The sequence below is a fragment of the Carcharhinus amblyrhynchos genome, chromosome 1 (assembly GCF_965287045.1).
Source record: "Carcharhinus amblyrhynchos chromosome 1, sCarAmb.v2.hapA, whole genome shotgun sequence".
NCBI lineage: Eukaryota > Metazoa > Chordata > Chondrichthyes > Carcharhiniformes > Carcharhinidae > Carcharhinus > Carcharhinus amblyrhynchos.
In genome coordinates this window covers 144,975,391-145,001,328 of record NC_137324.1, presented here as the reverse complement: position 1 = coordinate 145,001,328, position 25,938 = coordinate 144,975,391, and the positions used below count along the sequence as shown (strand labels likewise).

General features: G+C 41.8%; 1 protein-coding gene across 1 annotated transcript in view; it reads right to left on the bottom strand.

The window, feature by feature from the left end:
* etfdh (electron transfer flavoprotein dehydrogenase) overlaps window positions 1-25,938 on the bottom strand; it is a 71,778-nt gene that overhangs the window by 28,522 nt on the left and 17,318 nt on the right. The window contains exons 2-7 of the mRNA XM_080193474.1: window positions 24,765-24,914; window positions 12,821-13,050; window positions 11,430-11,511; window positions 11,049-11,167; window positions 10,147-10,224; window positions 7,169-7,315 (exon numbers count right to left, since the gene is read on the bottom strand). Coding sequence (XP_080049600.1) covers window positions 7,169-7,315; window positions 10,147-10,224; window positions 11,049-11,167; window positions 11,430-11,511; window positions 12,821-13,050; window positions 24,765-24,914 — 806 coding nt within the window. The remainder of the gene's footprint in view (window positions 1-7,168; window positions 7,316-10,146; window positions 10,225-11,048; window positions 11,168-11,429; window positions 11,512-12,820; window positions 13,051-24,764; window positions 24,915-25,938) is intronic.

The following is a 25,938-nucleotide window of genomic DNA, read 5'->3' as shown; positions in this document are numbered from 1 at the left end:
TGGCCTAAACCCTCTCCTGCCTATTGGACATTGAACACCCCCTTCCCCTTTCACACAGCTAGGTGGTTGCCTTCCTGCCAGATGGCTGGCCCAAGCTTGATTCGCCATGATGAAAGGGTGGGGCAGGATTGCGAGTAAGCATATCACACACTTTCTGTTCCACCTCTCACCCCACCAAAAACCGTAAAACCCAGCCCCTACTAATGTAAAATTGGAGTATGGAAATTTGCGGTAAGGATCATGAAAGCTGTAGGAAAGCATAGATGAATCAGCACAGTGGGACAGTTGGTAATAGATATACTTCAATGAATACACCTTAAATATTTTAAATGGAATAAATGCAGGTGATTTAGTGTACAGATACCCTGGACATTAATGGTAGCAACACAAGCTGATAGGCTATAAAGATTTAATAAAGGGGGCAATGCTCCAAAAGCTTGTGCTACCAAATAAGCCTGTTGGACTTTAACCTGGTGTTGTGAGACTATTTACTGTGCCTACCCCAGCTCCCAGACCTACCCTGAATCCTCAGACTGTGATCCCTGGTTCTGGACACCCACACTATCTTGCATCTACCCTGTCTAGTCCTGTTTGAATTTTATAGGTTTCTGTGAGATCCCCCCTCATTCTTCTGAACTGCAAATACATTCCTAACCAATTCAATTCCTTGTCATACATCAGAACTGTCATCCCAGGAATCAGTCTGGTAAACCTTCTCTGCACTCCCTCTACAGCAAGAGCATCCTTCCTCAAATAAGGAGACTAAAACTACACAATATTCTAGGTGCAACTGGTAATAATCCTGAGGTCACTACCTTTGAGGTCCAACTTCTCAACTTTTTTCCTAATCCCTATATTCTGCTTCCAGGACCTTGTCTCTTTTTTTAAGAACATAAGAAATAGGAGCAGAAGTAGGCCATCTAGCCCCTCGAGCCTGCCCCGGTATTCAGTAAGATCATGGCTGATCTGTCGTGGCTCAGTTCCACATTCCCGCCCTCTCCCCATAACCCTTAATCCCCTTGCCTATCAAAAACCTATCAACCCGCGTCTTAAAAATATTGAGCAAGGCAGCCTCCACCACTTCAACGGGCAGAGAATTCCAGAGATTCACCACCCTTTGAGTGAAGAAGTTCCTCCTCAACTCCGTTCTAAACCGCCCCCCCTTTATCCTGAGGCTGTGCCCTCTAGTCCTACTGTCCTTTGAGTGGGAAGAGCCTCTCCACCTCTATCCTATCCGTCCCGTTCAACATCTTATACGTCTCAATGAGATCTCCCCTCATTCTTCTAAACTCTAATGAGTACAAGCCTAGTTTATTCAGCCTCTCCTCATAGTTCAACCCCCTCAACTCCAGAATCAGCCTAGTAAACCTCCTCTGCACTCCGTCCAAGGGCAAAATATCCTTGCGCAAGTGCGGCGACCAAAACTGCACACAGTACTCCAGCTGCGGTCTCACCAGTGCCCTGTACAGCTGCAGCAAGACCTCCCTACTTTTATATTCAATCCCCCTCGCTATGAAGGCCAGCATCCCATTTGCCTTCCTGACCACTTGCTGCACCTGCAGGCTGGGTTTTTGCGACTCATGCACAAGGACCCCGAGGTCCCTCTGCACCGTCGCCTGCTGCAGTTTTTCGCCACGTAAGTAATAGTCCTTCCTACCATTATTCCTACCAAAGTGGACAACCTCACATTTGCCAACATTAAATTCCATTTGCCAGTTCCTGGCCCATTCGCTCAGCCCATCTCGATCCTTCTGCAGACTCTCCACACCCTCCGCACAATTTGCCATTCCACCAATCTTGGTGTCATCAGCAAATTTCGACACCATACACTCGGTTCCCTCCTCCAGATCATCTATATAAATGGTAAATAGCTGAGGCCCCAGCACTGACCCCTGGGGCACTCCACTAGTCACCAACCGCCAATCCGAATAGCACCCATTGACCCCTACTCTCTGCCTCCTATTTGACAGCCAATCCTCTATTCACGCTAACACCCTACCCCCAACTCTATGCCCCCTGACCTTCTGCAATAATCTCTTGTGAGGTACCTTGTCAAACGCCTTCTGAAAATCAAGGAAGACCACATCCACCGGCTCTCCTCTATCCACCACCCTAGACACATCCTCATAGAACTCCAATAAATTTGTCAGACACGACTTCCCCTTAACGAAACCGTGCTGCGTCTGCTCTACCAAACAATTCTCCTCAAGATGCCTCACTATGTTCTCCTTGATCACGGATTCTAACATTTTTCCGATAACAGACGTTAAACTAACCGGCCTACAATTCCCCGCTTTTTGCCTGCCACCCTTCTTAAACAACGGCGTAACATTAGCCGTTTTCCAATCTTCCGGCACTTCCCTGGAATCCAGTGACGTTTGGAAAATAATCACCAAGGCATCCACTATCACCTCCGCCATTTCCTTCAGAACCCTTGGATGCATTCCATCCGGTCCTGGGGACTTGTCCACAATCAGTCCCTCCAGTCTGTCGAGCACCGCCTCTCTAGTAACAATAATTTCCTTCAGGCCCTCCACTCCTACCATCTTTCCATCGCTAACTCCCGGCAAATTATTCACGTCCTCCTCCGTGAAGACCGAAACAAAAAAGTTATTCAGGGCCTCAGCCATTTCCCCATCCCCTACCACTAAGTCCTCCCTCTCATCCTCTAAGGGTCCAACGTTCACCCTAGCCAGCCTCTTCCTTTTTATGTATTTATAAAAACTCTTGCTATCCTTTTTTATATTAAGTGCTAGCCCAGTTTCATAGTTTATCCTACCCTTCTTTATCAACTTCTTTGTCATTCTTTGTTGACATTTAAACCTCTCCCAATCCTCTTAAAATCTATATCATTGGTGTTGGTGCAGTACAACCACTGGCTGTCACCCTCTTCCTCCAGAATGTCTTGTAACCACTATGGGACATCCTTCATCCTAGCACCAGGGAGGCAACATATTATTCTGGAGTCTCGTTTGCGGTCACAGAAAAGCTCATCTATTCCCCTTACAATTGAATCCCCTAAAACTATTACATTTTCACATCTTTTACTCCTTTCCTCTACAACAGCAACAAATTTGGGCTGTTGCTGCTAACCCCTGAAAAGGTTCACCTCAACAGTATTCAAAGAGGTATATTTGTTTTTCAGGGGAATAGCCACAGCAGATTCCTGCAGTTCCTGCCTTGCCCACTTGCTTTGCCTGGTGGTCACCCATTTTCTTCCTGCCTGGGGAACCTTAGCCTGTAGTGTGACCACCTCCCTGCACATGCTATCCATGATACACTCTGCCTCGTGGATGCGCCACAACATACCCAGCTAACGCACCAGTTCCAAAACCAGGTTTTCAAGACTTGCAACTGGAAATATCTCCTGCTCACATACTGGCCCAGGGCACTAGAAATGTTCCTGGCTTCCCACATGGAGCATGAGGCACACATCATGGCTTGCAGTTCTCCTGTCATGACTTAACTCTTTCAATTAAACCTTTGGAAGATGTTTGATATCAGATTATATCCAATCCTCTAGGATCCTTCTTCCTACCAAATATAACCCGTACGCACTATAAAACACAAAAAAGAACTGCAAAACTAAGTTTTTGATTTGACTTATTGTCACATGTATTATAATAGTGAAAAGTATTGCTTCTTGTGCACTATACAGACAAAACATACCATACATGGCCAAGGAGAGAGTACAGAATGTGGTGTTACAGTCATAGCTAGGATATAGAGGAAGATCAATTTAGTGCAAGGTAAGTCCATTCAGAAGTCTGATGACAGCAGGGAAGAAGCTGTTCAAGTTGGTTGGTATGCGTCCTCTTTTTCCTGACAGAAGGTGGTGGAAGAGAGAATGTCCAGGGTGCGTGGGGTCATTAATTATGCTGGCTGCTTTACATTGGCAGCGGGAAGTGTGGACAGAATCAATGGATGGGAGGCTGGTTTGTGTGATGGATTGGGCTACATACGTGACCTTTCCTAGATCCTTGCGGTCTTGGGTAGAGCAGGGACATACCAAACTGTGATACAATCAGAAAGAATGCTTTCTATGGTGCATCTGTAAAAGTTGAAGTGAGTTGTAGCTGACATGCCAAATTTCATTATTCTTCTGAGAAAGGAGTAACATTGGTGGGCTTTCTTAACTATAGTGATGGCATGGAGGGGAATCTGGACACCTAAAAACTTGAAGCTCTTGTCTATCTCAATGCGGACAAAGTAGAAATGGTCATGGGCACGTTCTCCCCTATGCTTCCTCAACTCAATGACAATCTCCTCCGCTTTGTTGATATTGAGGAAGAGATTATTATTGCCGCACCAGTTCACCAGATTCTCGATCTCATTCTTGTACTCTGACTCTAAAGTAGTCCTCTTTATACCATGCCCAACATCTGTCACTGTGAATGCCAGATTATGACTCCCCCATCTTTCCTGCCCTGGTGAAAAAGGTTGGCACCAGAAAAGGTGGCAGGTATACTGGATGTGGAACTGTCCACCTCTTTGTTTTGACCACCCAATGCAAGTCAACCATGTGCATGGGAAAACTTTACATCCTCTTTCTGGTTCTTCAAATATATCCTTTGTTTACCAATGTTTCTTTGTACTTTCTTCATTAAAACCATTCATGATTTTGAATACCTCCATTAAATCTCACCCCTTTCCATATATCAGTGTAATTGATCCTTTATCATCATCTCCCTGATTTTTATATTCAGCTTGGCATCCAATATTTATCATAAGCCTACTTTTTCTGTTTTGTTTTAATCTGTGTTTCTAGCCATCCAGGAACTTTTAGCTTAGAATGCGCTTCTTATACTCAAATGCCCAATCTTTTCTTGGCCAAGTGTCAATATCTTTGAAGGCTGCTCACTGTTCATTTAATGTGCTTGTGATTCCAATCCAACTAGGCCTGATTTCCTTTCAATCCACTGGAATTGTTCCTCTTCCAACAAATTTGAATTTTCCATGCCATATTCCACAACTGCTCTAAACCTATCACAACTCTACTGTGATCAAAGTTTTCCCAAATGCTCGCCCATGTTTTTTAATTCTTTCACGTGATGTGGTTGCCAACATTTTTGGCCACCTCTAAATGCTCTTGAGGGGACACTATATAAGAGTCAATCATGGAATCTGGAGTCACACGTAGGCCAGGCCAGGTATGGTGGCAGATTTCCTTTCTTACAGGACATTAGTGAATCAGATGGCTTCTTACGACAATCGATGATGGTGTCATGGTCACCAATAGGACGGCATGGTGGTTTGCACTGCTGCCTCACAGTGCCAGAGACCCAGGTTCAATTCTGGCCTTGAGTGACCATGTGGAGTTTACACGTTCTCTCCGTGTCTGTGTGGGCTTCCTCTGGGTGTTCCACTTTCCTCTCACAGTCCAACAATGTGCAGATTAAGTGGATGGGCCATGGTAACTTGTCTAAGTATGTGTCGGTTAGATTGATTAGCTTATTTATAACTCTCCATGCATTTATGTGCATGTAATACACTGTAAAAAGTCTGACAACACCAGGTTTTAGTCCAACCTATTTATTTGATAATATACTCGCAAGCTTTCGGGTCAGCCCCTTCGTCAGGTGAATGGAGAGTTCTGGCCTCAGACAGAGCATATAAAGCACAGACAGTTTAGAGATTACTGATTAGAATGCAAATCCTTACACCTAACCTGCTGTTCAAGACCTGAAGTGGCTGATAATGTGAGTGGAAGGAGCACTGATCACAGTTTAAAGAGATGTGTATTGTCTCCAGACAGTACAGTAAGTGAGGTTTTGCAAACCCAAGCAAGTCACGGGGGTTACAGATAGTGCGACATGAACCCAAGATCCCTGTTGAGACCGTCCTCATGTGTGCGGAACTTGGCTATCAGTCTCTGTTCAGCGACTCTGCGCTGTCGTGTGTCGTGAAGGCCACCTTGGAGAATGCTTACCCGAAGGTCAGAGGCTGAATGCCCGTGACCACTGAAGTGTTCGCCAACAGGAAGGGAACAGTCTAGGTTGGACTAAAACCTGGTGTTGTCAGACTTTTTACTGTGTTTACACCAGTCCAATGCCGGCATACCCACATCATGTAATACACTGCCATCTTAGTCTGCCTTGGATTATAAAATTAATTTTTCTCTTTGATTCCTCTATGCACCTTGTACTTTCTCTCTAATGTTTCATCATGATGCTCCTGTTCTGCCAAATTAGTTTAGGATGCCACCTCCATTCCCTGCTCCGACATGCCTTACTAACCTCCTTGCATGTCACTGGTCCTGGCTCTATGAAGGCACAATCTGTCCATCTTCGCTATACCTAATGGCATTCAGCACTAGGGCTACTTTTGAGATCCTGCTCTAATATGCTGCCTAGCCCCGAAACTCTGGAAAATTAGCAAACTTCAAACATTGCTCCGGACTTTTACAATTCCCAAGGGGCTAACAATATTACAGGAAGCTGCTCGAGTCATCTCCAGCACTGTTGAAACACCACTACCCAAACACATTCTTCCTTTCTATGTTTTGCTATCACTTCCCTTAAGTATTTTGAGATGTTTAACAACACCAAAAGCACTATATAAATACAAGTTGCTGTTGTTTTACCCTCTACTTGGTTAATTTTAAAGGTTATATCCTTAGATCTCTTTTTTTTTTGAGGTGGCATGGTGGCAGAGTGGTTAGCACTGCTCACAGTGCCAGGGGCCTGAGTCAATTCCCAGCTTGGGTGACTGTCTGTGTGGAGTTTGCACATTTTTTCTATGTCTGCATGGGTTTCCTCCCACAGTCATTAGATGCAGGGTAGGTGCATTGGCCATGCTGAATTGCCCCTTAGTGTCCCAAGATGCATAGGCTCGAGGGATTAGAGGGATAAATATGTGTGGTTATGGGGATAGGGCGTAGATGGTACTGTTATCGGTGCACTCTCAATGGGCTGAATGGCCTCCTTCTGCATTGTAGAGTTTCTATGATCTAATTAATTGCTGGTTATTTAACATTTGCTCATTTGCTGTTGCTCCTTGGGTTAAATCACCTTACATCTATTTTCATCCTGACACCTAAGTCTTATCCTCACTGAACAAGCCATTTAGCAGACTCATCATTTCTGACCAAGCTGCAATTTAAGTTCAAAAATATTAAAAAGTGACTAAATAGTAAACACTATTATGGAAGAATTCAGAGTGCATTTACCTCTTTTAATCCTATACCATAGGTCTGTGGTTCACAGTTCTCTCTTAGTTTAAATCGTTTGTATAACTGCTTTGCAAGGTGTCCATGGCATCCTTCGCCAAATATTGTCACTTTGGCATGAAGTTCCATTCCTCTTTCAAATGTGTCCTTTTCGAAAATTGGAAGAAAATAGTTTAAATCGTTTTTGAAATATTATAAATTGATTAAATTATAAAAGGAGTCGGAAAATACACAAGATTTCTTCAGTTCACTTAAACAAAGATACCTACTTAATGCATGATGGGGCAGGGCAGAGTACACTATAATTTCCCTTCCAAAAATAAAGACACACAATGTAAAAGTAGCTTAAAATTGTGTTGCAATTTATTCTGCAAAGCTTTTTTAACTAGATTTTCAATGAATCCTTACCATGCCACATCAAAAGGAGACATAATTAGGATTTATCATGGAAAAATGGCACATACTGGATGCAATTTCCAGTAACATTGGGGGTCGTCTTTTTAAAGACTTTTCCTGAATGAAGATTTAGAAAATCACCAGAACTATTATAATCATACCACCAATTCCAACTGCCACCCCACACCTACTTAGACCATTTTTTTGTTGCTGGAAAGGACTAATGTTGCTTGTAGAACCACTCAGCTTATGAGAAAAGGAAGTAAAAAATGCAAATACAATGGTCTAACATTTTTAATTAGTGAAACATGGATTGTCTTCTGTTATTCTGGGATTTTATATCTTGTAGTATAATTTTTTAAATTGAAATTTGAATAGGTATGTTTCATTTAGTTAAAAAATAAATTAGTTTATTATAGGTTTGAGAGTAGCTGTACTTGACATTAATGAGTTAAGATATCGAGGAACACTAGCTAAACTGGGATCAATGAGAGTCCAAGGAAAAAACTATCATAGCAGTGGTGGTTATGGGTTGCCAATCAACACAAATAGCCTTCATCAATTATGTTTTCTTGATCATTATATCAAAAGAGGGACATTCATTGATAACTCTACAGTGCTCAGTTCTACTCACAACTCCTCCAATAATGCCAGCATTCAGCAAATGTTATAATTAGTGTTAGCTAATGATCATTTCCAACTAGTTAAAACCCAAGCACCATTGTCCCACCACATCGTTCCCCATCCCTAACCTTCACTGGCACCACCATCAACATGTGGAGATGCTAGTGTTGGACTGGGGTAAACACAATAAGAAGTCTCACAACACCAGGTTAAAGTCCAACAGGTTTATTTGGTAGAAAAACCCACTTGCTTTCAGAGTGCTGCTTTGTCACTTACCTGACAAAGGAGCAGGGCTCCAAAAGCTAGTGGCTTTTGCTACTAAATAAACCTGTTGGACTTTAACCTGGTGTCGTGAAACTTTTTACTGTATTTACCACCAACAACATCCAGAGAGTCACAACTTGAGTAGAACCGTAACTGGATGAACCATTTCTAAGATGTAGCTAGGAAAGCCCGGCAACTCACTCCATTGAGTAGTTTACCTCCTGACACCTCAAAAGCCTCTCAATATAATACAAACCTCAAATTAGGAGTATGCTGGAATATTTGCTACTCATCTGGTTGTGTGCAGCTGCACCAATACTCAGGAAGCTCAACTTATGGAATAGCTAGCTAGCTTTGATGCATGCTTTCAAAACAAACTTTCTTCCTTAAAATACATTTTAAAAAATTGTTTTTGGAACTTTTCATGTTGTCTGCCATTAGTTGCCCTGTGAAGGCTGTGCAAATAATAGTCTTTTTTGTCACTGGGTTTAGTATTCATCCCCCGCCTCTACTACTACTGCTGCATTTTCATTGCAGCATGTTCTATCAACTGAGTACACTGCAATAACTCATCATGAATACTTCAACAGTACTTCCCAAACACATACTTCTACCATCAAGAACAAAGCAAAAAGATAATGTGAATAGTATTACATCCAAGTAATATATCATTCATAACTAGATATTACCATCAAGTTATACACACTAATAGCATGGATCAAAAATGTTGCAATTGTCAAATCAACATCTCCAGCACAAGGACGGCAGTGATTCAAATGAGTCACCATCATTTCCTTCTTGGGGCAACTAGTGGCAGGCAATAAGAAAAATAGTGCTTTGACAGCATCTGTCACATTCCAAGAACTATAGTGAAAAGTCTCACAATACCAGGTTAAAGTCCAACAGGTTTATTTGGTAGCACAAGCTTTTGGAGGGTTGCTCCTTCTTCAGTTGAGTGAAGAGTAGCGTTCACAAACAGGGCATACATAGACACAAACTCAACTTACAAGATAGTGGTTGGAATGTGAGTGGAAAGAGGGTTAAGCACAGATTAAAGAGGTGTGAATTGTCTCAAGCCAGGACAGTTAGTGAGATTTTGCAAGCCCAGGCAAGTGGGGGTTACAGATAGTGTGACATGAACCCAAGATCCTGGTTGAGGCCGCCCTCATGTGTGTGGAACTTGGAGCAGCCTCAACCAGGATCTTGGGTTCGTGTCACACTATTTCTAATCCTCACAACTTGCCTGGGCTTGCAAAATCTCACTAACTGTCCTAGCTTGAGACAATTCACACCTCTTTAACCTGTGCTTAACCCCCTCTCCACTCACATTTTCTGTACCTGTGAAGACTTGATTACCTGTAAAGACTTGCATTCCAATCATTATTTTGTAAACTGAATCTGTGTCTATGTATGCCCTGTTTGTGAACCCAACTCTTCACTCACCTGAAGGAGAAACGCTCCAAAAAGATTGTGCTATCAAATAAACTTGTTGGACTTTAACCTGTTGTGAGACTTTTTACTGTGCTTACCCCAGTCCAACGCCTGCTTCTCCACATCCAAGAGCTATGTTTTTAAAAACTTAGTTGCATGGATTACAAAAAACCTTTGAACCACAAATTTGTATTTACATAAATCTATAAAGTATATTCAACATTTCATCAGTAATATTAACAGATATATAATTCAAAACCTACCTTTGGTGATCCATTTTTATGAATGCCAACATCATTGGTAGAAATCCCTTTCACACTCCCATCTTCATGGAACAAAATCTGAAATGTTTTTTAAAAAAAATTGAACTTTAAGTACTGCAATGATTTTAAAACAGCAGAACATAAAACAGATGAAGCTGATACAAGTATGTGAGGATTGCTAAGTATTTCTTAATAGAAATTAATCTCATCAATGTTTGAATTTCTTTGGCAAACAGAATACCAAATCTTCACAGATCAGGAAATGATTTGTATAGGTGACACAATTTGTGATAAGGATATCTTATAGTAATAAGAAAACATTTTGTGAATAAATTATATATTTTGTTTTAATCATATCTACAAATGCATCATTAAAAGATGTGCTATGCATACCCACACATGGGTTGAATAAAACAAAAACAGAAAATGCTCGAAAATCTTAGCAGGTCTGACAGCATCGCTGGAGAGAGATAGAGCTAACGTTTTGGGTTTGGATGATCCTTATGGATTGAATAATCCAGCCTGCAGAACATTAAAAGCAAGGCTGACCAAAATCAGTGTTGGTGCATGAAATCTAAATTAACAATACCACAAAGCTCCATTAAAACATTCCAATAATTTTTTTCTTTTTATATTATGTATAAGGTGGATTTTTTTTAAATTCTGAGAAATGGATATTGTTCATTTTCACAAGGCTTGGGCAGTTTGAATGGTCAATTAGAAAAATTTGCCATCAAACTAATCCCCATGGAAAAGTCCTTATGACATAGAACTTCCCCAGCATCTCTCTGGATGAGTGCACATGATGAAATACTAAACTTATCAGATCTTTAATTCATATGTGGAACAGATTTAAAAACAATTTTAAAAAAGCAACTAAATGTACATGGTTTATTATTCACCTCAGAAGCAGCATACCCTGGGTACAATTCCACACCAAGTTCTTCTGCCTGTTCACCTAACCATCTAACCAAATTACCCAATCGAACAATATAATTTCCATGATTCACCATGGGAAGACCTGCATAGAAAACAGGAATGAGAGACAACACAATTTCATATGAGAAACTTAGTTTTAAATGTATGAATTAAAGGTGGTGAAGTAAGCAGTATTTTATCTGTAATGGCCCAGTCTACAGAATCAAATCTTTTTAAGTCGCAAGTTATTTGACAAATAATCATTTCCTACAATTCACAATACATGCAACACAGCATAAAAATTCCCTATTACAGCTTTGCAAATTGACAAATAAACTGGTAATAAATAAAATTTATTCACGTACCTGGTAATATTGGAACTGGAATTCTGTACTTCTCTGTTAAAATCCCAAATACATCTTCCTTTACTGGAGTGTGTAGTGGAGCCTGTTATGTACAAGTTATTATATATCACATATAAATGTTTGATTTAATTCTGAATTCCTAAAGAATTTTATTATAAATTTCTGAATCAATTTAAATTTTGTAATGCTTTAGGCTTCAGTGTGAAAATTGATTCAGATGTTTTCAATAACACATTGCCCTTGATTGGGCAACAGTCCCCATTAAATGCAATAATGAAAACTGAGCTATGAAGGGGGGGGGGGGGTTGCATACAAAACTCAAAATAATTTCTAGATCTGGCTGATGAACTGTGTAAAAGAAATTCAGGACGTTGGTTGTACTTGAGAATCTCAACATTGTAAAGCCACTATTTTAGCCATGCTCTATGCACGTATGGATTCTGCTACAATATTCTAAAATTGCACATTAGCTTAGGTAAGTATTATTCAGTCACAAAAGATGTAGCTAAGCTACAATCATAGTTAAAAAATTACATATTCCTTACTGTAGCATTTTCAAACTGCTAACAAAAATATTGATTAGCTTTTCATATTTAATTATTCCATTTATGTCGTTAGAAAATTAAATCAAAACTGGAGCCCATCAATCAGTTATAGGGACATTTTGTCCAACCCTTTCTAAAATATTCACAGCTGCTAATCAGAAATTATATATCAAAAATGAGATCGCTCAAGTACTTTCCTCCAAGAGTACACAAGGAATATTAATAAAGCGAGAAAGAACTTGCATTTATTTCACACATTTCACAACTTGAGGACATCCCGAAGTATTTTGCAGCCAATTTTTTTTAAAAGAATGAAATCACTGTTTTAAATATTGGGAAATGTGGCTGACAATTTTCACACAGTAATTTCCTACGAATAACAATGAAATGATGACCATTTAACTTGCTATAGTGTCAGTGGTGAAGAGATAAATATAAGCTAGGACAATGGGAGTAACTCCCATGCACTTCAAAATAGTGCCTTGAGATCTTTTATACCTATGAGAGGACATACCTAGTACTGCAATGGAGTGTTCAGCCAGGATTGTGTGTTAATGAAGTTCTAAGACTGAGTAATCATAACAAGTTTTAAGGTTAGAACACTGCAATCAGAAGTCTATTACTTTATTCCTTGTCACAGTCATATTTTACCAACGTCAAAAATGCTGTTACTATTGCGAGGAGAAATTGGTTAAACTCTTTTCCCCCTCAGTACGTTACAAGGATACTGTTGATTTTTAAGTGGTAGGTAGTAATATATTACTACATAAACTCCCAGTTGTATTTTTAGCAATAAGCTATTATGGAGGAAAACAGCTCACATTTGACACAAAACTATTTTCTCACCCCTCTATCCTTCCAATCTGGGAACAACTCCATCAAAGCTTTTGGATCTAGGCAGGCCCCTGAAAGGATATGTCCACCAATCTGTGCAGCTTTCTCCACCAAACATACTCGTAGTTCCTTGTCATGTTTATTAGCCAGTTGTTTAAGGCGGATTGCTGCAGACAGACCAGCAGGTCCTCCACCCACTATCACCACATCAGCTTCATCTTCAAACCGCTCCATGTTGATCCCTTGAAATAGGATGCAATATCAGAATAAGAGAAATGAATCTTGCATTCAAGTTTTAAAGGTTCAGGCATATTTGATACATTGAAACTTGAGAAAGTGAGCATTTAAGGATTTTCCAAAAATAAAGAACCATTGGATACAAAACAATAGTCACTTTGGGCTGTTTCCAAAATAAAAACAAGATATAAAGACAAGGTTTATTTTCATGTAAAAAGGCATAACAATGAAAATATCTAATTGTGTCAATTTTTTCAGTATAATTAGAGCAATATAATGAAAAGTCAAAAGAATACTACAAATTGCAATAACGTTTTATGCTTTATTTGAAGAACACACTGTAATGTATGTTTTAAACACAAAATTCAGCAACTCATAACTTTAGCCCAATGAGTTTGGGAGTGGTGGGTTGGGGGGGGGGTGCGCAGTGTGGGGGTTCTGGTCCTGGCTCCCTCCTTCAACATCAGGTTCTGAACGGAATTTTCAATTCCAAGATTCTTTCATTAACTTTATAGGTTTGAATCATTTCCTAGCTTAAATTTTATAAAAATAATTGCATATTGCTCATGCAAAGTCTTACACAATGAATTTGCACAGCTAAATTACTGAAACCCTAAAAAAAAACACCCCATATTAAGCAGGTATGTTCCTGGAAATTACTACTTAACTTCTAATACATAAGCAAATCTTATCACTTAAATGGATGTGATATCAGTAGAGGCATTCCTTATCCAAGATTTTCAATTTGTAAGACAAGCATGAAATAAACTTGAGAAAGGATATACTGGCACTGGAGGGAGTACAAAGGAGATTCACTAGGTTGGCTTATGAGGAGAGACCAAATGGACTGGGACTATACTGATTGGAATTTAGAAGTATCAGTTGGGGGGAGGGGAGGGGGAGGAGGAGAATCTTATAGAAGCATATAAAATCATGAAGGGAATAGATGAGATAAAAGCAGGGAGGCTGTTTCCACTGGCGGGTGAAATCAGAACTGGGGGGCATTGCCTCAAGATAAGGGATCTAGTCTAACTTCACAATATATCTTGGAGTTTCTGATTTGGCCCCGAAAAGGCTAAAATAGCCCAAAGTGAACCCACCCTCAGCTCCAGAATGTACTTAGCAAGTAGCTGATATTGTACACACTTCTTGTACATGAGGTCACCAGGGACAAATGAAGTTTCCATGATTTGCCACAAAGCACAGGGTGCAAACTCTGCCATGACTACACTTACTTGCTCCGTTTTAACAAAAGATTATGCTTATATAAGAATACAATTAACTTACCTCCCTTATGCTAACTTTACTTCTCTTACCCTATTTTTCTGACATGTTACTTTATTATAATGACCCTGACTTTCACTTATTTGTGTTGTTTCTCAGTTAATCCCCTCTTCCAAAAAAAAAACCCCATGTTTTAAAATCATGGCTGCTTCACCATGACGTTGACTGCGAGGTCACTGTTCCCAGACAGAGTGAAAGATCCATCAGCTGCGGCTGTGTCGGAGGCATCATTTGCTAACTGCTTGGACTGCTGCAAAAGAAAGAACCCAAAGGCCTTCAATCTCTGGAGCAGGTAACTGGGTCTTTGACTGGATGGGTTAAGGTCAGTAAAGTGGAGAGGTATGGCAAGGATGGGGTTAAGTGACGGAGTGGGTAGGAAGGAAGAGGGGGCTCAAATCCTCTATCAACACTAATATATTAGCTTGATTTCCATGAACCCTTATTTTGCCTGTTAACCTTACTGAATACCTTTTAAATCTCCAGGTACATCTTGAGTATTGCCTAAAAAAAGTGACTGTTTTTTGTCAAAGATCTTCATCTCACACTTACTGACAAGAATACCAACATAAGGGAAAGCAAAAAAGTTATAGAGAGAGTGCTGACTGGTTGGCAAATGCACTGATTCATAGAGGCTTTGAACATAAGAACATAAGAAATAGGAGCAGGAGTAGGCCATCTAGCCCTTCGAGCCTACCCCACCATTCAATAAGATCATGGCTGATCTGTCGTAGCTCAGTTCCACTTTCCCGCCCTCTCCCCATAACCCTTAATCCCCTCTCTTATCAAAAACCCATCAACCCGCGTCTTAAAAATATTTAGCGAGGCAGCCTCCACCACTTCAACGGGCAGAGAATTCCAGAGATTCACCACCCTTTGAGTGAAGAAGTTCCTCCTCAACTCCGTTCTAAACCGCCCCCCCCTTTATCTTGAGGCTGTGCTCCCTAGTCCTACTGTCTTTTTTGAGCCGGAAGAGTCTCTCCACCTCTATCCTATCCATCCCATTCATCATCTTATACGTCTCAATGAGATCTCCTCTCATTCTTCTAAACTCTAACGAGTACAAGCCTAGTTTATTCAGCCTCTCCTCATAGCTCAACCCCCTCAACTCCGGTATCAGCCTAGTAAACCTCCTCTGCACTCCCTCCAAGGCCAAAATATCTTTGCGCAGGTGCGGCGCCCAAAACTGCACACAGTACTCCAGCTGCGGCCTCACCAATGCCCTATACAGCTGCAGCAAGACCTCCCTACTTTTATATTCAATCCCCCTTGCTATGAAGGCCAGCATCCCATTCGCCTTCCTGACCACCTGCTGCACCTGCAAGCTGGGTTTTTGCGACTCATGCACAAGGACCCCGAGGTCCCTCTGCACCATCGCCTGCTGCAGTTTTTCGCCACGTAAGTAATAATCCTTCCTACCAAAGTGGACCACCTCACACTTCCCAACATTAAATTCCATTTGCCATTTCCTGGCCCATTCGCCCAGCTGGTGCATTCTTCATGACAAAGCTCTGGTGCTATGTAATGAGGCGGGTAGAATTAGGGACCTTGCGGTGAAGGATCCTCTTGGAGAGAGTGATCATTGTACGGTGGAGTTTCTGGTGAGATGGAGGAGGAGAAAGTGGGTTCCCGGACACGCGTACTTTGTTTGAATAGAGGGGAGTACGGTAGGATGAGAGAAGAATTGGCGAATGTGGACTGGGGGAGCGCGTTGGAGGGAGGGTCTGCTAAGGAGCAGTGGAGGATCTTTAAGGAGATCTTTCTTGGTGCTCAGCAGAAATTTAATCCGATGGTCAAAAAGGACCGTAGGAGGAGAGGTAATAAGCCGTGGATAACGAAGGAGGTGAAGGAAAGTGTTAAAAGCGGAGGCGTTTAGAGTAGCTAAGAGTAGTGGGCGAGAAGAGGATTGGGAGAGGTTTAAATGTCAACAAAGATTGACAAAGAAGTTGATAAAGAAGGGTAGGAGAAACTATGAAGCTGGGCTAGCGCTTAATATAAAAAAGGATAGCAAGAGTTTTTATAAATATATAAAAAGGAAGAGGCTGGCTAGGGTGAACGTTGGTCCTTTAGAGGATGAGAAAGGGGACCTAGTGGTAGGGGATGGGGATATGGCTAAGGTATTGAATAACTTTTTTGTTTCTGTCTTCACGGAGGAGGACATGAATAATTTGCTGGGTGTTAGCGATGGAAAGGTGGTAGGTCTGGAGTGTCTTAATGACGTTACTGTTACTAGAGAGGCGGTGCTCGACAGACTGGAGGGGCTGATTGTGGACAAGTCCCCAGGACCGGATGGAATGCATCCGAGGGTTCTGAAAGAAATGGTGGAGGTGATAGTGGATGCCTTGGTGGTTATTTTCCAGACGTCGCTGGATTCAGGGGAAGTGCCGGAAGATTGGAAAACGGCTAATGTTGCGCCGTTGTTTAAGAAGGGTGCCAGGCAAAAGGCGGGGAATTATAGGCCGGTTAGTTTAACGTCTGTGGTAGGTAAAATGTTAGAATCCGTCATTAAGGAGGAAATTGCGAGGCATCTTGAAGGGAATTGCTTGATAGAGCAGACGCAGCACGGTTTCATTAAAGGGAAGTCGTGTCTGACAAATTTACTGGAGTTCTATGAGGATGTGTCTAGGGCGGTGGATAGAGGAGAGCCGGTGGATGTGGTCTTTCTGGATTTTCAGAAGGCGTTTGACAAAGTACCTCACAAGAGGTTATTGCAGAAGGTCGGGGGACATGGAGTTGGGGGTAGGGTGTTAGCGTGGATAGAGGATTGGTTGTCAAATAGGAGGCAGAGAGTGGGGGTCAACGGGTGCTATTCGGATTGGCGGATGGTGACTAGTGGAGTGCCCCAGGGGTCGGTGCTGGGGCCTCAGCTTTTTACCATTTATATAGATGATCTGGAGGAGGGAACCGAGTGTAGGGTGTCAAAATTTGCTGATGACACCAAGATTGGGGGAACGGCAAATTGTGCAGAGGGTGTGGAGAGTCTGCAGAAGGATCTAGATAGGCTGGGTCAGCTTTGTCATGAAGAATACACCAGCTGGTGGTTTCTCATAGTGAATTACCAAATATTGTTAGAAACTTAAACCAGATAATTTCACTCTGATTGGCCAAGGCTTTGTCCTGAGGAATGAACTAATGAATGGTGAACACTTATTTTGTTTAGCTGAAACAAGCATAATATGGATGCATGTTCTTTCTGTCAATCTTTTTACATGCCTATATAAACTTTTACAGTCAGTTTTTATGTTTTGTGCTAGCTTACTTTCATTCTCTTATTTTCCTCTTCTTAATCCTTTTGTCCTCCTTTGCTGCAGTTTAAACTCTCCCAATTCTCAGGTCTATTGCTTTTTTTTGGGCTAATTTGTATGTTTCTTCTTTGAATCTAATGTTATCTTTAATTTCTCTTGTAAGCCATGATTTGGCCACAGATTCTTTTCCACTCTTACGCCAAATAGGAATAAACAACTTTTGGAGTTGACTTATTCATTTCTTGAATGCCTGTCATTGCCTGTCCTTCCTTTCTGTAATGTTTCCCAGTCCTGCATGTTCCATTCTATCATAGTTACCTTTATTGAGGCTCAGGGCCCTGGTCTCAGTAATGAAGTTGATTCTATCCATCTTAACAAAGAATTCTTTCATATTATGATCACTTATTCCCAAGGATTCTCTCAACTAGATTACCAACTAATCCTCTCATTGCACAATACCCAGTCCAAAATTACCTGTTCACTTGCCAGTTCCTCAACATATTGGTCTAGAAAACCATCCCGTAGACACTCTAGAAATTCCTCCTCTATTGTACTATGACTAATTTGACTCTCCCAATCCAAATGCAGATTAAAGTCACCATAATCATAGGTGTTCCTTTAACACATGTATCTCTGATTTTCTGTTTAATGTTATTTCCAGCATTACCACTACAGTTTGGTGGTCTGTATACCATCTCCACAAGTGTCTTTTGCCCTTTGGTATTCCTTATCTCAACCCATACAGATTCCACATTGTCTGTGCTAATACCTTCCCTCAATATCGGATCAATATCTTCTTTGATCAACAATACAACTCCACCACCTTTTCCTTTCTGTCTATCCTTCATAAACACTTAACAGCCCTTTAGATCCCATCCTTGATCACCTTGAAATCATGTTTCTGTAACGCCAACTATATCATATCACTTTGCATCTATCCGCACAACTAATTTATCCATTTTGTTTTAAATGTCCGAACGTTCAGGTACAAAACTTTAAGGTGAGCCTTTTTAATGCTGCTTGTCCCATTCCTACTTTTGTTTTAACCAAGTCCTTATCTGACTCTGGCCCTTGATTTCTCTGCCTGTCACTTTTCTTATTCTCCTTGCTGTCTTTTCCTCTTGTTTTTGATTCCCCCTGCTCCGAACCCTTAAATCAGATGCCATCCCCCTGCCATATTAGTTTAAAGAACATCAGTCTCTGTCTTGCCCAGGTGTAACCCATCCAGTTTGTATAGCTCCCACCACCCCACCTCTGATCCCAATGCCACAGAAATCTGAAACCCTCTCCTAGTATTGAATGAGTAGAAATTTCCTCCAATTAAATATCTGGAAGATGGAAGTCATTATCTTTGGTCACAACTGATATAAGATTTATGTATAAGATTTTGATGGGTATAGATAGAGTGAATGCAAGCAGGCTTTTTTCACTGAGGCTAGAGGAGAAAAATACCAGAGGGCATGGGTTAAGGGTGAAAGGAGAAAGGTTTAAAGGGAATATTTTGGGGGGGGCGCTTCTTCATGCAGAGAGTGGTGGGAGTGTGGAATGAGCTGCTGGATAAAGTGGTAAATGCGGGGTCACTTTTAACATTTAAGAAAAACTTGGACGGGTTGATGGATGAGAGGGGTGTGGAAGGATATGGTCCAAGTGCAGGTCAGTGGGACTAGGCAAAAAAATGGTTCAGCACAGACAAGAAGGGCCAAAAGGCCTGTTTTTGAGCTATAATTTTCTATGGTTCCATGTTTCTAACTCTGCTCCCTCACCACCAATTCCATTGCTCTCCCTGTTAAACATCTGAGGAACCACCATATAGTTTGTAATCTTGTGTTATATTTGGCTTAGGGATGAGGTTTCTGCTAGCCTCATTAAGGCCACCTATTTTACACCTCCAATTTTGACTTTGCCTTAGCTTATCTATTAAAAACTGGGCAGCGTGGTGGTACAATGGTTAGCACTGCTGCCTCACAGCTCCACGGATCTGAGTTTGGTTCCTGGCTTGGGTCACTGTCTGTGTGGTGTTTGCACTTTCTCCATGTGCCCGCGTGGGTTTCCTCCAGGTGCTGTGGTTTCCTCCCACAGTCCAAAGGTGTGCGGGTTAGGCGCACTGGCCATGTTAAATTGCCCCTTAGTGTCCCGGGATGTACAGGTTAGAGGGATTGGCGGGATAAATATGTGGGATTACCACATAAGGCCTGGGTGGGACTGTGGTTGGTACATATTTGATGGGCCGAATGGTCTTCTTCTATACTGTAGGGTTTCTGTGATTCTATAACTCTCACCCATGCCTTTGTAAACTCTTGACATGGCTATTTTCATGCAGTACCAGCCAGGTTGCCAGATTCTGCTCCCACAAACTTCAGGTTATTTAAAACTCTCTTTCCCATGTCCTAAATATGCCCCTTCCTATTGAATAGAAAACTATGTCCCACAAGCATCCTACTTGCTCCTTGACACAAACAATCCTTCTCTGCTCTTCACAACAATATTTGATTTCTCTCTTTATGTCTCAAAGCAGGTGTCCCTTTTCTGAGTTATTGTGTACAGACGTTACAACTAAGAATCGGTTTCTGTTTGAGTTCCATCCTTATGGCTCTCAGACCTCTTAGGCATGTTTCTGAGCTGGGGCACTTCCTGAATTCCTAATTTTACTTCAAGTCAAAGGAGGCATTTTAAAACAACCATTTTGTAAGTCCAACATTCGTAACACTAAAACTCAGGAACTGCCTCCCTAAATCTCTCTTCTCTCCTCCTCTAAGACACACTTCAAATTACTTCTTTGACCAAACTTAATAAGATTCTAAAGCTACTAATTGTTGTTGTTGTTTGGTGAGTTGCAGAACTCAATTGCTGACAATAATTTGACAGTCCAAGTAATAAAAACAAATTCAACTTATTCAGTCATCATTAAGCAGCAGTCCTTATGCATGGGAGCAACAAAACCAACTGTTATAAAACAGTAGCACAATAGTAGATTAAATAGCACTGAAAAAGAGTCAATGCTCTCTGTTATTGTGGTAAAATAGATTTTTTAAAAAATTGTATTTTTGTAATGTTAGATTCAACGTAAAACAAGTTAACATTCAGAACTGTATAGAACACGTCTTTAAAAGAAAACATCAGCTCAAGCAGACATAAGAACATAAGAAATAGGAGGAGTAGGCCATCTAGCCCTTCGAGCCTGCCCCTTCATTCAATAAGATCATGGCTGATCTGAAGTGGCTCAGTTCCACTTTCCCGCTTTCTCCCCATAACCCTTAATTCCCTTGTCTGTCAAAAATCTATCTATCCGTGTCTTAAATATATTTAGCGAGGTAGCCTCCACCACATCAACAGGCAGAGAATTCCAGAGATTCACCACCCTTTGAGTGAAGAAGTTCCTCCTCAACTCTGTTCTAAACTGTCCCCCCCTTATCTTGAGGCTGTGCCCTCTAGTCCTACTGTCCTTTCTGAGTGGGAAGAACCTCTCTACCTCTACCCTATCCATCCCCTTCATTAACTTATACGTCTCTATAAGATCCCCCCTCATCCTTCTAAACTCTAACGAGAACAAACCCAGTCTATTCAGCCTCTCTTCATAGTCCAACCCCCTCATCTCCGGTATCAGCCTAGTGAATCTCCTCTGCACTCCCTCCAAGGCCAAAATATCCTCGCGCAAGTGCGGCGACCAAAAGTGCACACAGTACTCCAGCTGCGGCCTCACCAGTGCCCTGTACAGTTGCAGCAAGACCTCCCTGCTTTTATATTCAATCCCCCTCGCTATAAAGGCCAGCATCCCATTTGCCTTCTTGATCACCTGCTGCACCTGCAGGCTGGGTTTTTGCGACTCATGCACAAGGACCCCCAGGTCCCTCTGCACCATAGCATGCTGCAGCTTTTCGCCCTTTAAATAGTAATCCCTCCTACTATTATTCCTGCCAAAGTGGATAACCTCACACTTGCTAACATTGTACTCCATCTGCCAGGTCCTCGCCCACTCACTTAGCCTATCTAGATCCCTCTGCAGACTTTCCACACCCTCCACACAATTTGCTTTTCCACTTACCTTCGTGTCATCAGCAAATCGACACCCTACACTCAGCCCCCTCCTCCAGATCATCTATATAAATGGTAAATAGTTGAGGCCCCAGCACCAATCCCTGGGGAACCCCATTAGTTACCAACCGCCAATCAGAATAGCACCCATTGATACCAACTCTCTGCTTTCTATTAGACAACCAATCCTCTATCCACACTAACACCTTACCGTCAACTCCATGCCCCCTAACCTTTTGGAGCAACCTCTTGTGCGGCACCTTATCAAAGGCCTTCTGAAAAATCGAGAAACACCACATCCACCGGTTCCCCTCTGTCTACCGCACTAGTCACATCCTCATAGAATTCCAATAAATTTGTCAGTCACAACTTCCTCTTAACGAATCCGTGCTGCATCTGCTCTATCAAACAATTCTTCTCAAGGTGCCTTGCTATTTCTTCTTTGATAACGGATTCAAGCATTTTTCCTACAACAGACATTAAACTAACCGACCTATAATTCCCTGCCTTTTGCCTGCTACCTTTTTTGAACAGTGGCGTAACATTAGCCGTTTTCCAATCTTCCAGCACTTCCCTGGAATCCAGTGAGGTTTGGAAAATAATCACTAAGGCATCTATTATCACCTCTGCCATTTCCTTCAGAACCCTGGGATGCATTCCATCCGGTCCTGGGGACTTGTCCACCATCAGTCCCGCTAGTCGTTCAAGCACTACCTCTCTAGTGACAGTGATCGCATTCAGGCCCTCAACTCCTACCAACCTTCTATCTTTAATACCCGGCAAATGCTTTTTTCTGATCAAGATGGGGAATAAGTGCTGGCTAGCCAGCGATGCTCATGTCCCACAAATGAATAAAAAAAAATTCTCCAGTTCCAAGTTTTGGTTTACACAGTAAAAGTTGATGTGGAGAAAAATGTCTGAGATGTTAATTGATCACCATGATAAAGTACTGTTAGGATGTGGATCAGAAACTTCAAGGTATATTGTGAAGTTAGACTGGGCCTTAATTGCTTTGGCATTAATATCAGGATAAGGTGGTTCACTTCAGGTATGATTCTACTGATACTAGAAAGCTTTCATCAAAATAAAGTTTAACAATATAGTTATAATATTTCACATGAATCAGTTTAACATTTGAACAATACTTAAGATACTGCTAATCTATTTCTATTAGTTCAAATTCGGCGGCACGGTAGCACAGTGGTTAGCACTGCTGCTTCACGGCTCCAGGGTCCTGGGTTCGATTCCTGGCTTGGGTCACTGTCTGTGTGGAGTTTGCACATTCTCCTCGTGTCTGCGTGGGTTTCCTCCAGGTACTCTGGTTTCCTCCCACAGTCCAAAGATGTGCGGGTTAGGTTGATTGGCCATTCTAAGAAATTGCCCCTTAGTGTCCAGGGATGCGTAGGTTAGAGGGATCAGTGGGTAAAATATGTAGGGATATGGGGGTAGGGCCTGGGTGGGATTGTGTTCGGTGCAGACTCGATGGGCCAAAGGGCCTCTTTCTGCACTGTAGGATTCTATGGGAAATTCAAGCAATATTCCTCTCAACAGATTTAAAATCCCTCTTCAAAATTGGTTAGCAAATAACACAGGCTTATGTGCTTGTAACTGTTAACATTCTGCAAGGGAATGACAGACAGACACCTGTCTGATAGCCCAAAACAGCAGCCTCCAGAGAGCGAGCTTTTGCTTCTTTCAGGACAAGACAGAAGCTGCCTGCTTGTCCCTGTAAGCTTAGCTCCTTCCTTTAAGTACATGACTTTGTGAATCAACCCAAAATCGAACCCTTACTCTGAAAACTCAGAAGAAAAACCAAGTAAGCAAAAGTGCATTAATTTTAAGTTTATTTATTAGTTTCACAAGTAGGCTTACATTAACAGTGCAATGAAGTTACTGTGAAAATCCCCTGGACGCCACACACTGGCACCTGTTTGGATATATTGAGGGAGAACTTAGCACGGCCAATGCACCTAACCAGCATGTCTGTCGGACTGTGGGAGGAAATTGGATCGCCCGGAGGAAACCCACGCAGATACCAGGAGAACATGCAGCCTCTGCACAGTGATCAAAGCCAGGAATCGAACCTGGGTCCCTGAATTTTTTTTATTCATTTGTGGGACATGAGCGTCGCTGGCTAGCCAGCACTTATTGCCCATCTTACTCAGAAAAAAGTGTCTGCTTGGGCTGATGTTTTCTTTTAAAGACGTGAGGCAGCAGTGCTAACCAGCGTCATGTTAACCACTGTGTTACTGTGCCATCCCTAAATCAAAATGGAGAAAGTAGGCATTGATCTCACTAACTCTTATATGCAACGCGAGCACGCTACGATTTGAACTAATTCCCCCTGGCAGATTATAACAAACATATCCCCAGCTAAAATCAATCATTATCCTGCAGTCTCAGCCTGTGAGATGCTTAGTTTCAAACAAATCGACACCAAAGCGTAGCTGAATTCTAAACATATTCCTTAAAAGGCACAAGATCATTACAATACCAACAAATTGACCACCAAACATCTTACGCAATTATTAAGCAATGAATGCATTGCCTTCAGGAAAAACCTTCAGAGTTCATTGGGAAAAAAAGAAACGCCCTTATTAGCTGGAATCTTGATTGCTAGCTTGATGTGCAGACTTTATTCACAGAGTTAAATGGAAGTTCTCTAAGAGAGTCATAACATACAAAAAGGCAGACAGCATATTTGTAATTTACCAAGTACTTTAGTTTTAAAGTTCTTGCAGCGTTAGACTATTCTGGATTATAGCAGGCTTGTTGGAGGTTAAAATTAAACAAACTTATGGTTAAACACTTCCAACAAAAAGGGAGTTGAGTTATTTTTTCTTAGTATTGAGAAATGCAAGGAAAGATATATTCTCACTGCATTATCTGTTTATATTAGCTACAGTCTTTTAGTGGGGTACTTATTTGTTGCTCATGAGGAGATAAATCATACAGTGGCAACTGATATGTTTCTGCAGCTAATATACAGTGTAAGAGTTTACTATTACCACTTTGATTATGCTATTATCATTTGAGCTTATACTGGACAGAGAAGGACAAATTTCAGATTATAGGGACATAAGATCTACTTTTTAGTGTTACTGTTGACACTGACCCCAAAGAAATTTCCAGTGCAATAATCCAACATTCTTGACAGTTACCTTCCCATCTTGGATCTTTATCCCGAGGGTGGATTGTGTAGTGTGTAGTGATATGGGACATTGAAGAGGAGGAAATGCATCTTTTAATACACACCAAGGATGAAAGAGATTCCTTCTGAACAGTTTTCAAAAAATGTAGACACCTGTGCACTGAAGAAGAAAAGCAAATTAAAATACAGTTCTTTAATGTATTCACACAATTACCTTAAATAATGGTACAGTGGTCAGCACTGCTACCTCACAATGCTAGGAGCCTGGGGTCAGTTCCACTCTTGGATGACTGTGTGGAGTTTGCAGGTTCTCCCTGCATCCATGTGGGTTTCCTGTGGGTGTTCTGGTTCCTCCCAGAGTCCAAAGATGTGCAGGTCAGATAGATTGGCTATGCTAAATTGCCTCTTAGTATCCAAAGATTTGTAGCTTAGATGGATTTGTCATGGTAAATACACAGGGATGGGCCTTGTTAAAATGCTCTTTCAGGAGAGTCAGTGCAGACTCAATAGCTGTGTCAAGAGTGCAATATTAACCACAGAACAGTGCAGAAGGAGGCCATTCAGCCCACTGGGTCTGCACGACTCTGAAAGAGCATTTCAATCAGGCCTAACCCTGTATATTTACCATGACTAATCCACCTAACCTGGTGGATTAGTCATGCTATCAGCTGACACAAGAATGTTGAGTAGAGAATCTGGGCTTGGTTAAGGACATAAGAAATAGGAGCAGGAGTAGGCCATCTAGCCCTTCGAGCCTGCCCCGCCATAAGTAAACCTCCTCTGCACTCCCTCCAAGGCCAAAATATCCTTGCGTAAGTACGGCGACCAAAACTGCACACGGTACTCCAGCTGCGGCCTCACCAATGCCCTATACAGCCGCAGCAAGACCTCCCTACTTTTATATTCAATCCCCCTCACTATGAAGGCCAGCATCCCATTCGCCTTCCTGACTACGTGCTGCACCTGCAAGCTGGGTTTTTGCGACTCATGCACAAGGACCCCGAGGTCCCTCTGCACCGTCACATGCTGCAGTTTTTCTCCACGTAAGTAATAATCCTTCCTACCATTATTCCTACCAAAGTGGTCCACCTCGCACTTGCCAACATTAAATTCCATTTGCCAGTTCCTGGCCCATTCGCCCAGCCTATCTAGATCCTTCTGCAGACTCTCCACACCCTCCACAC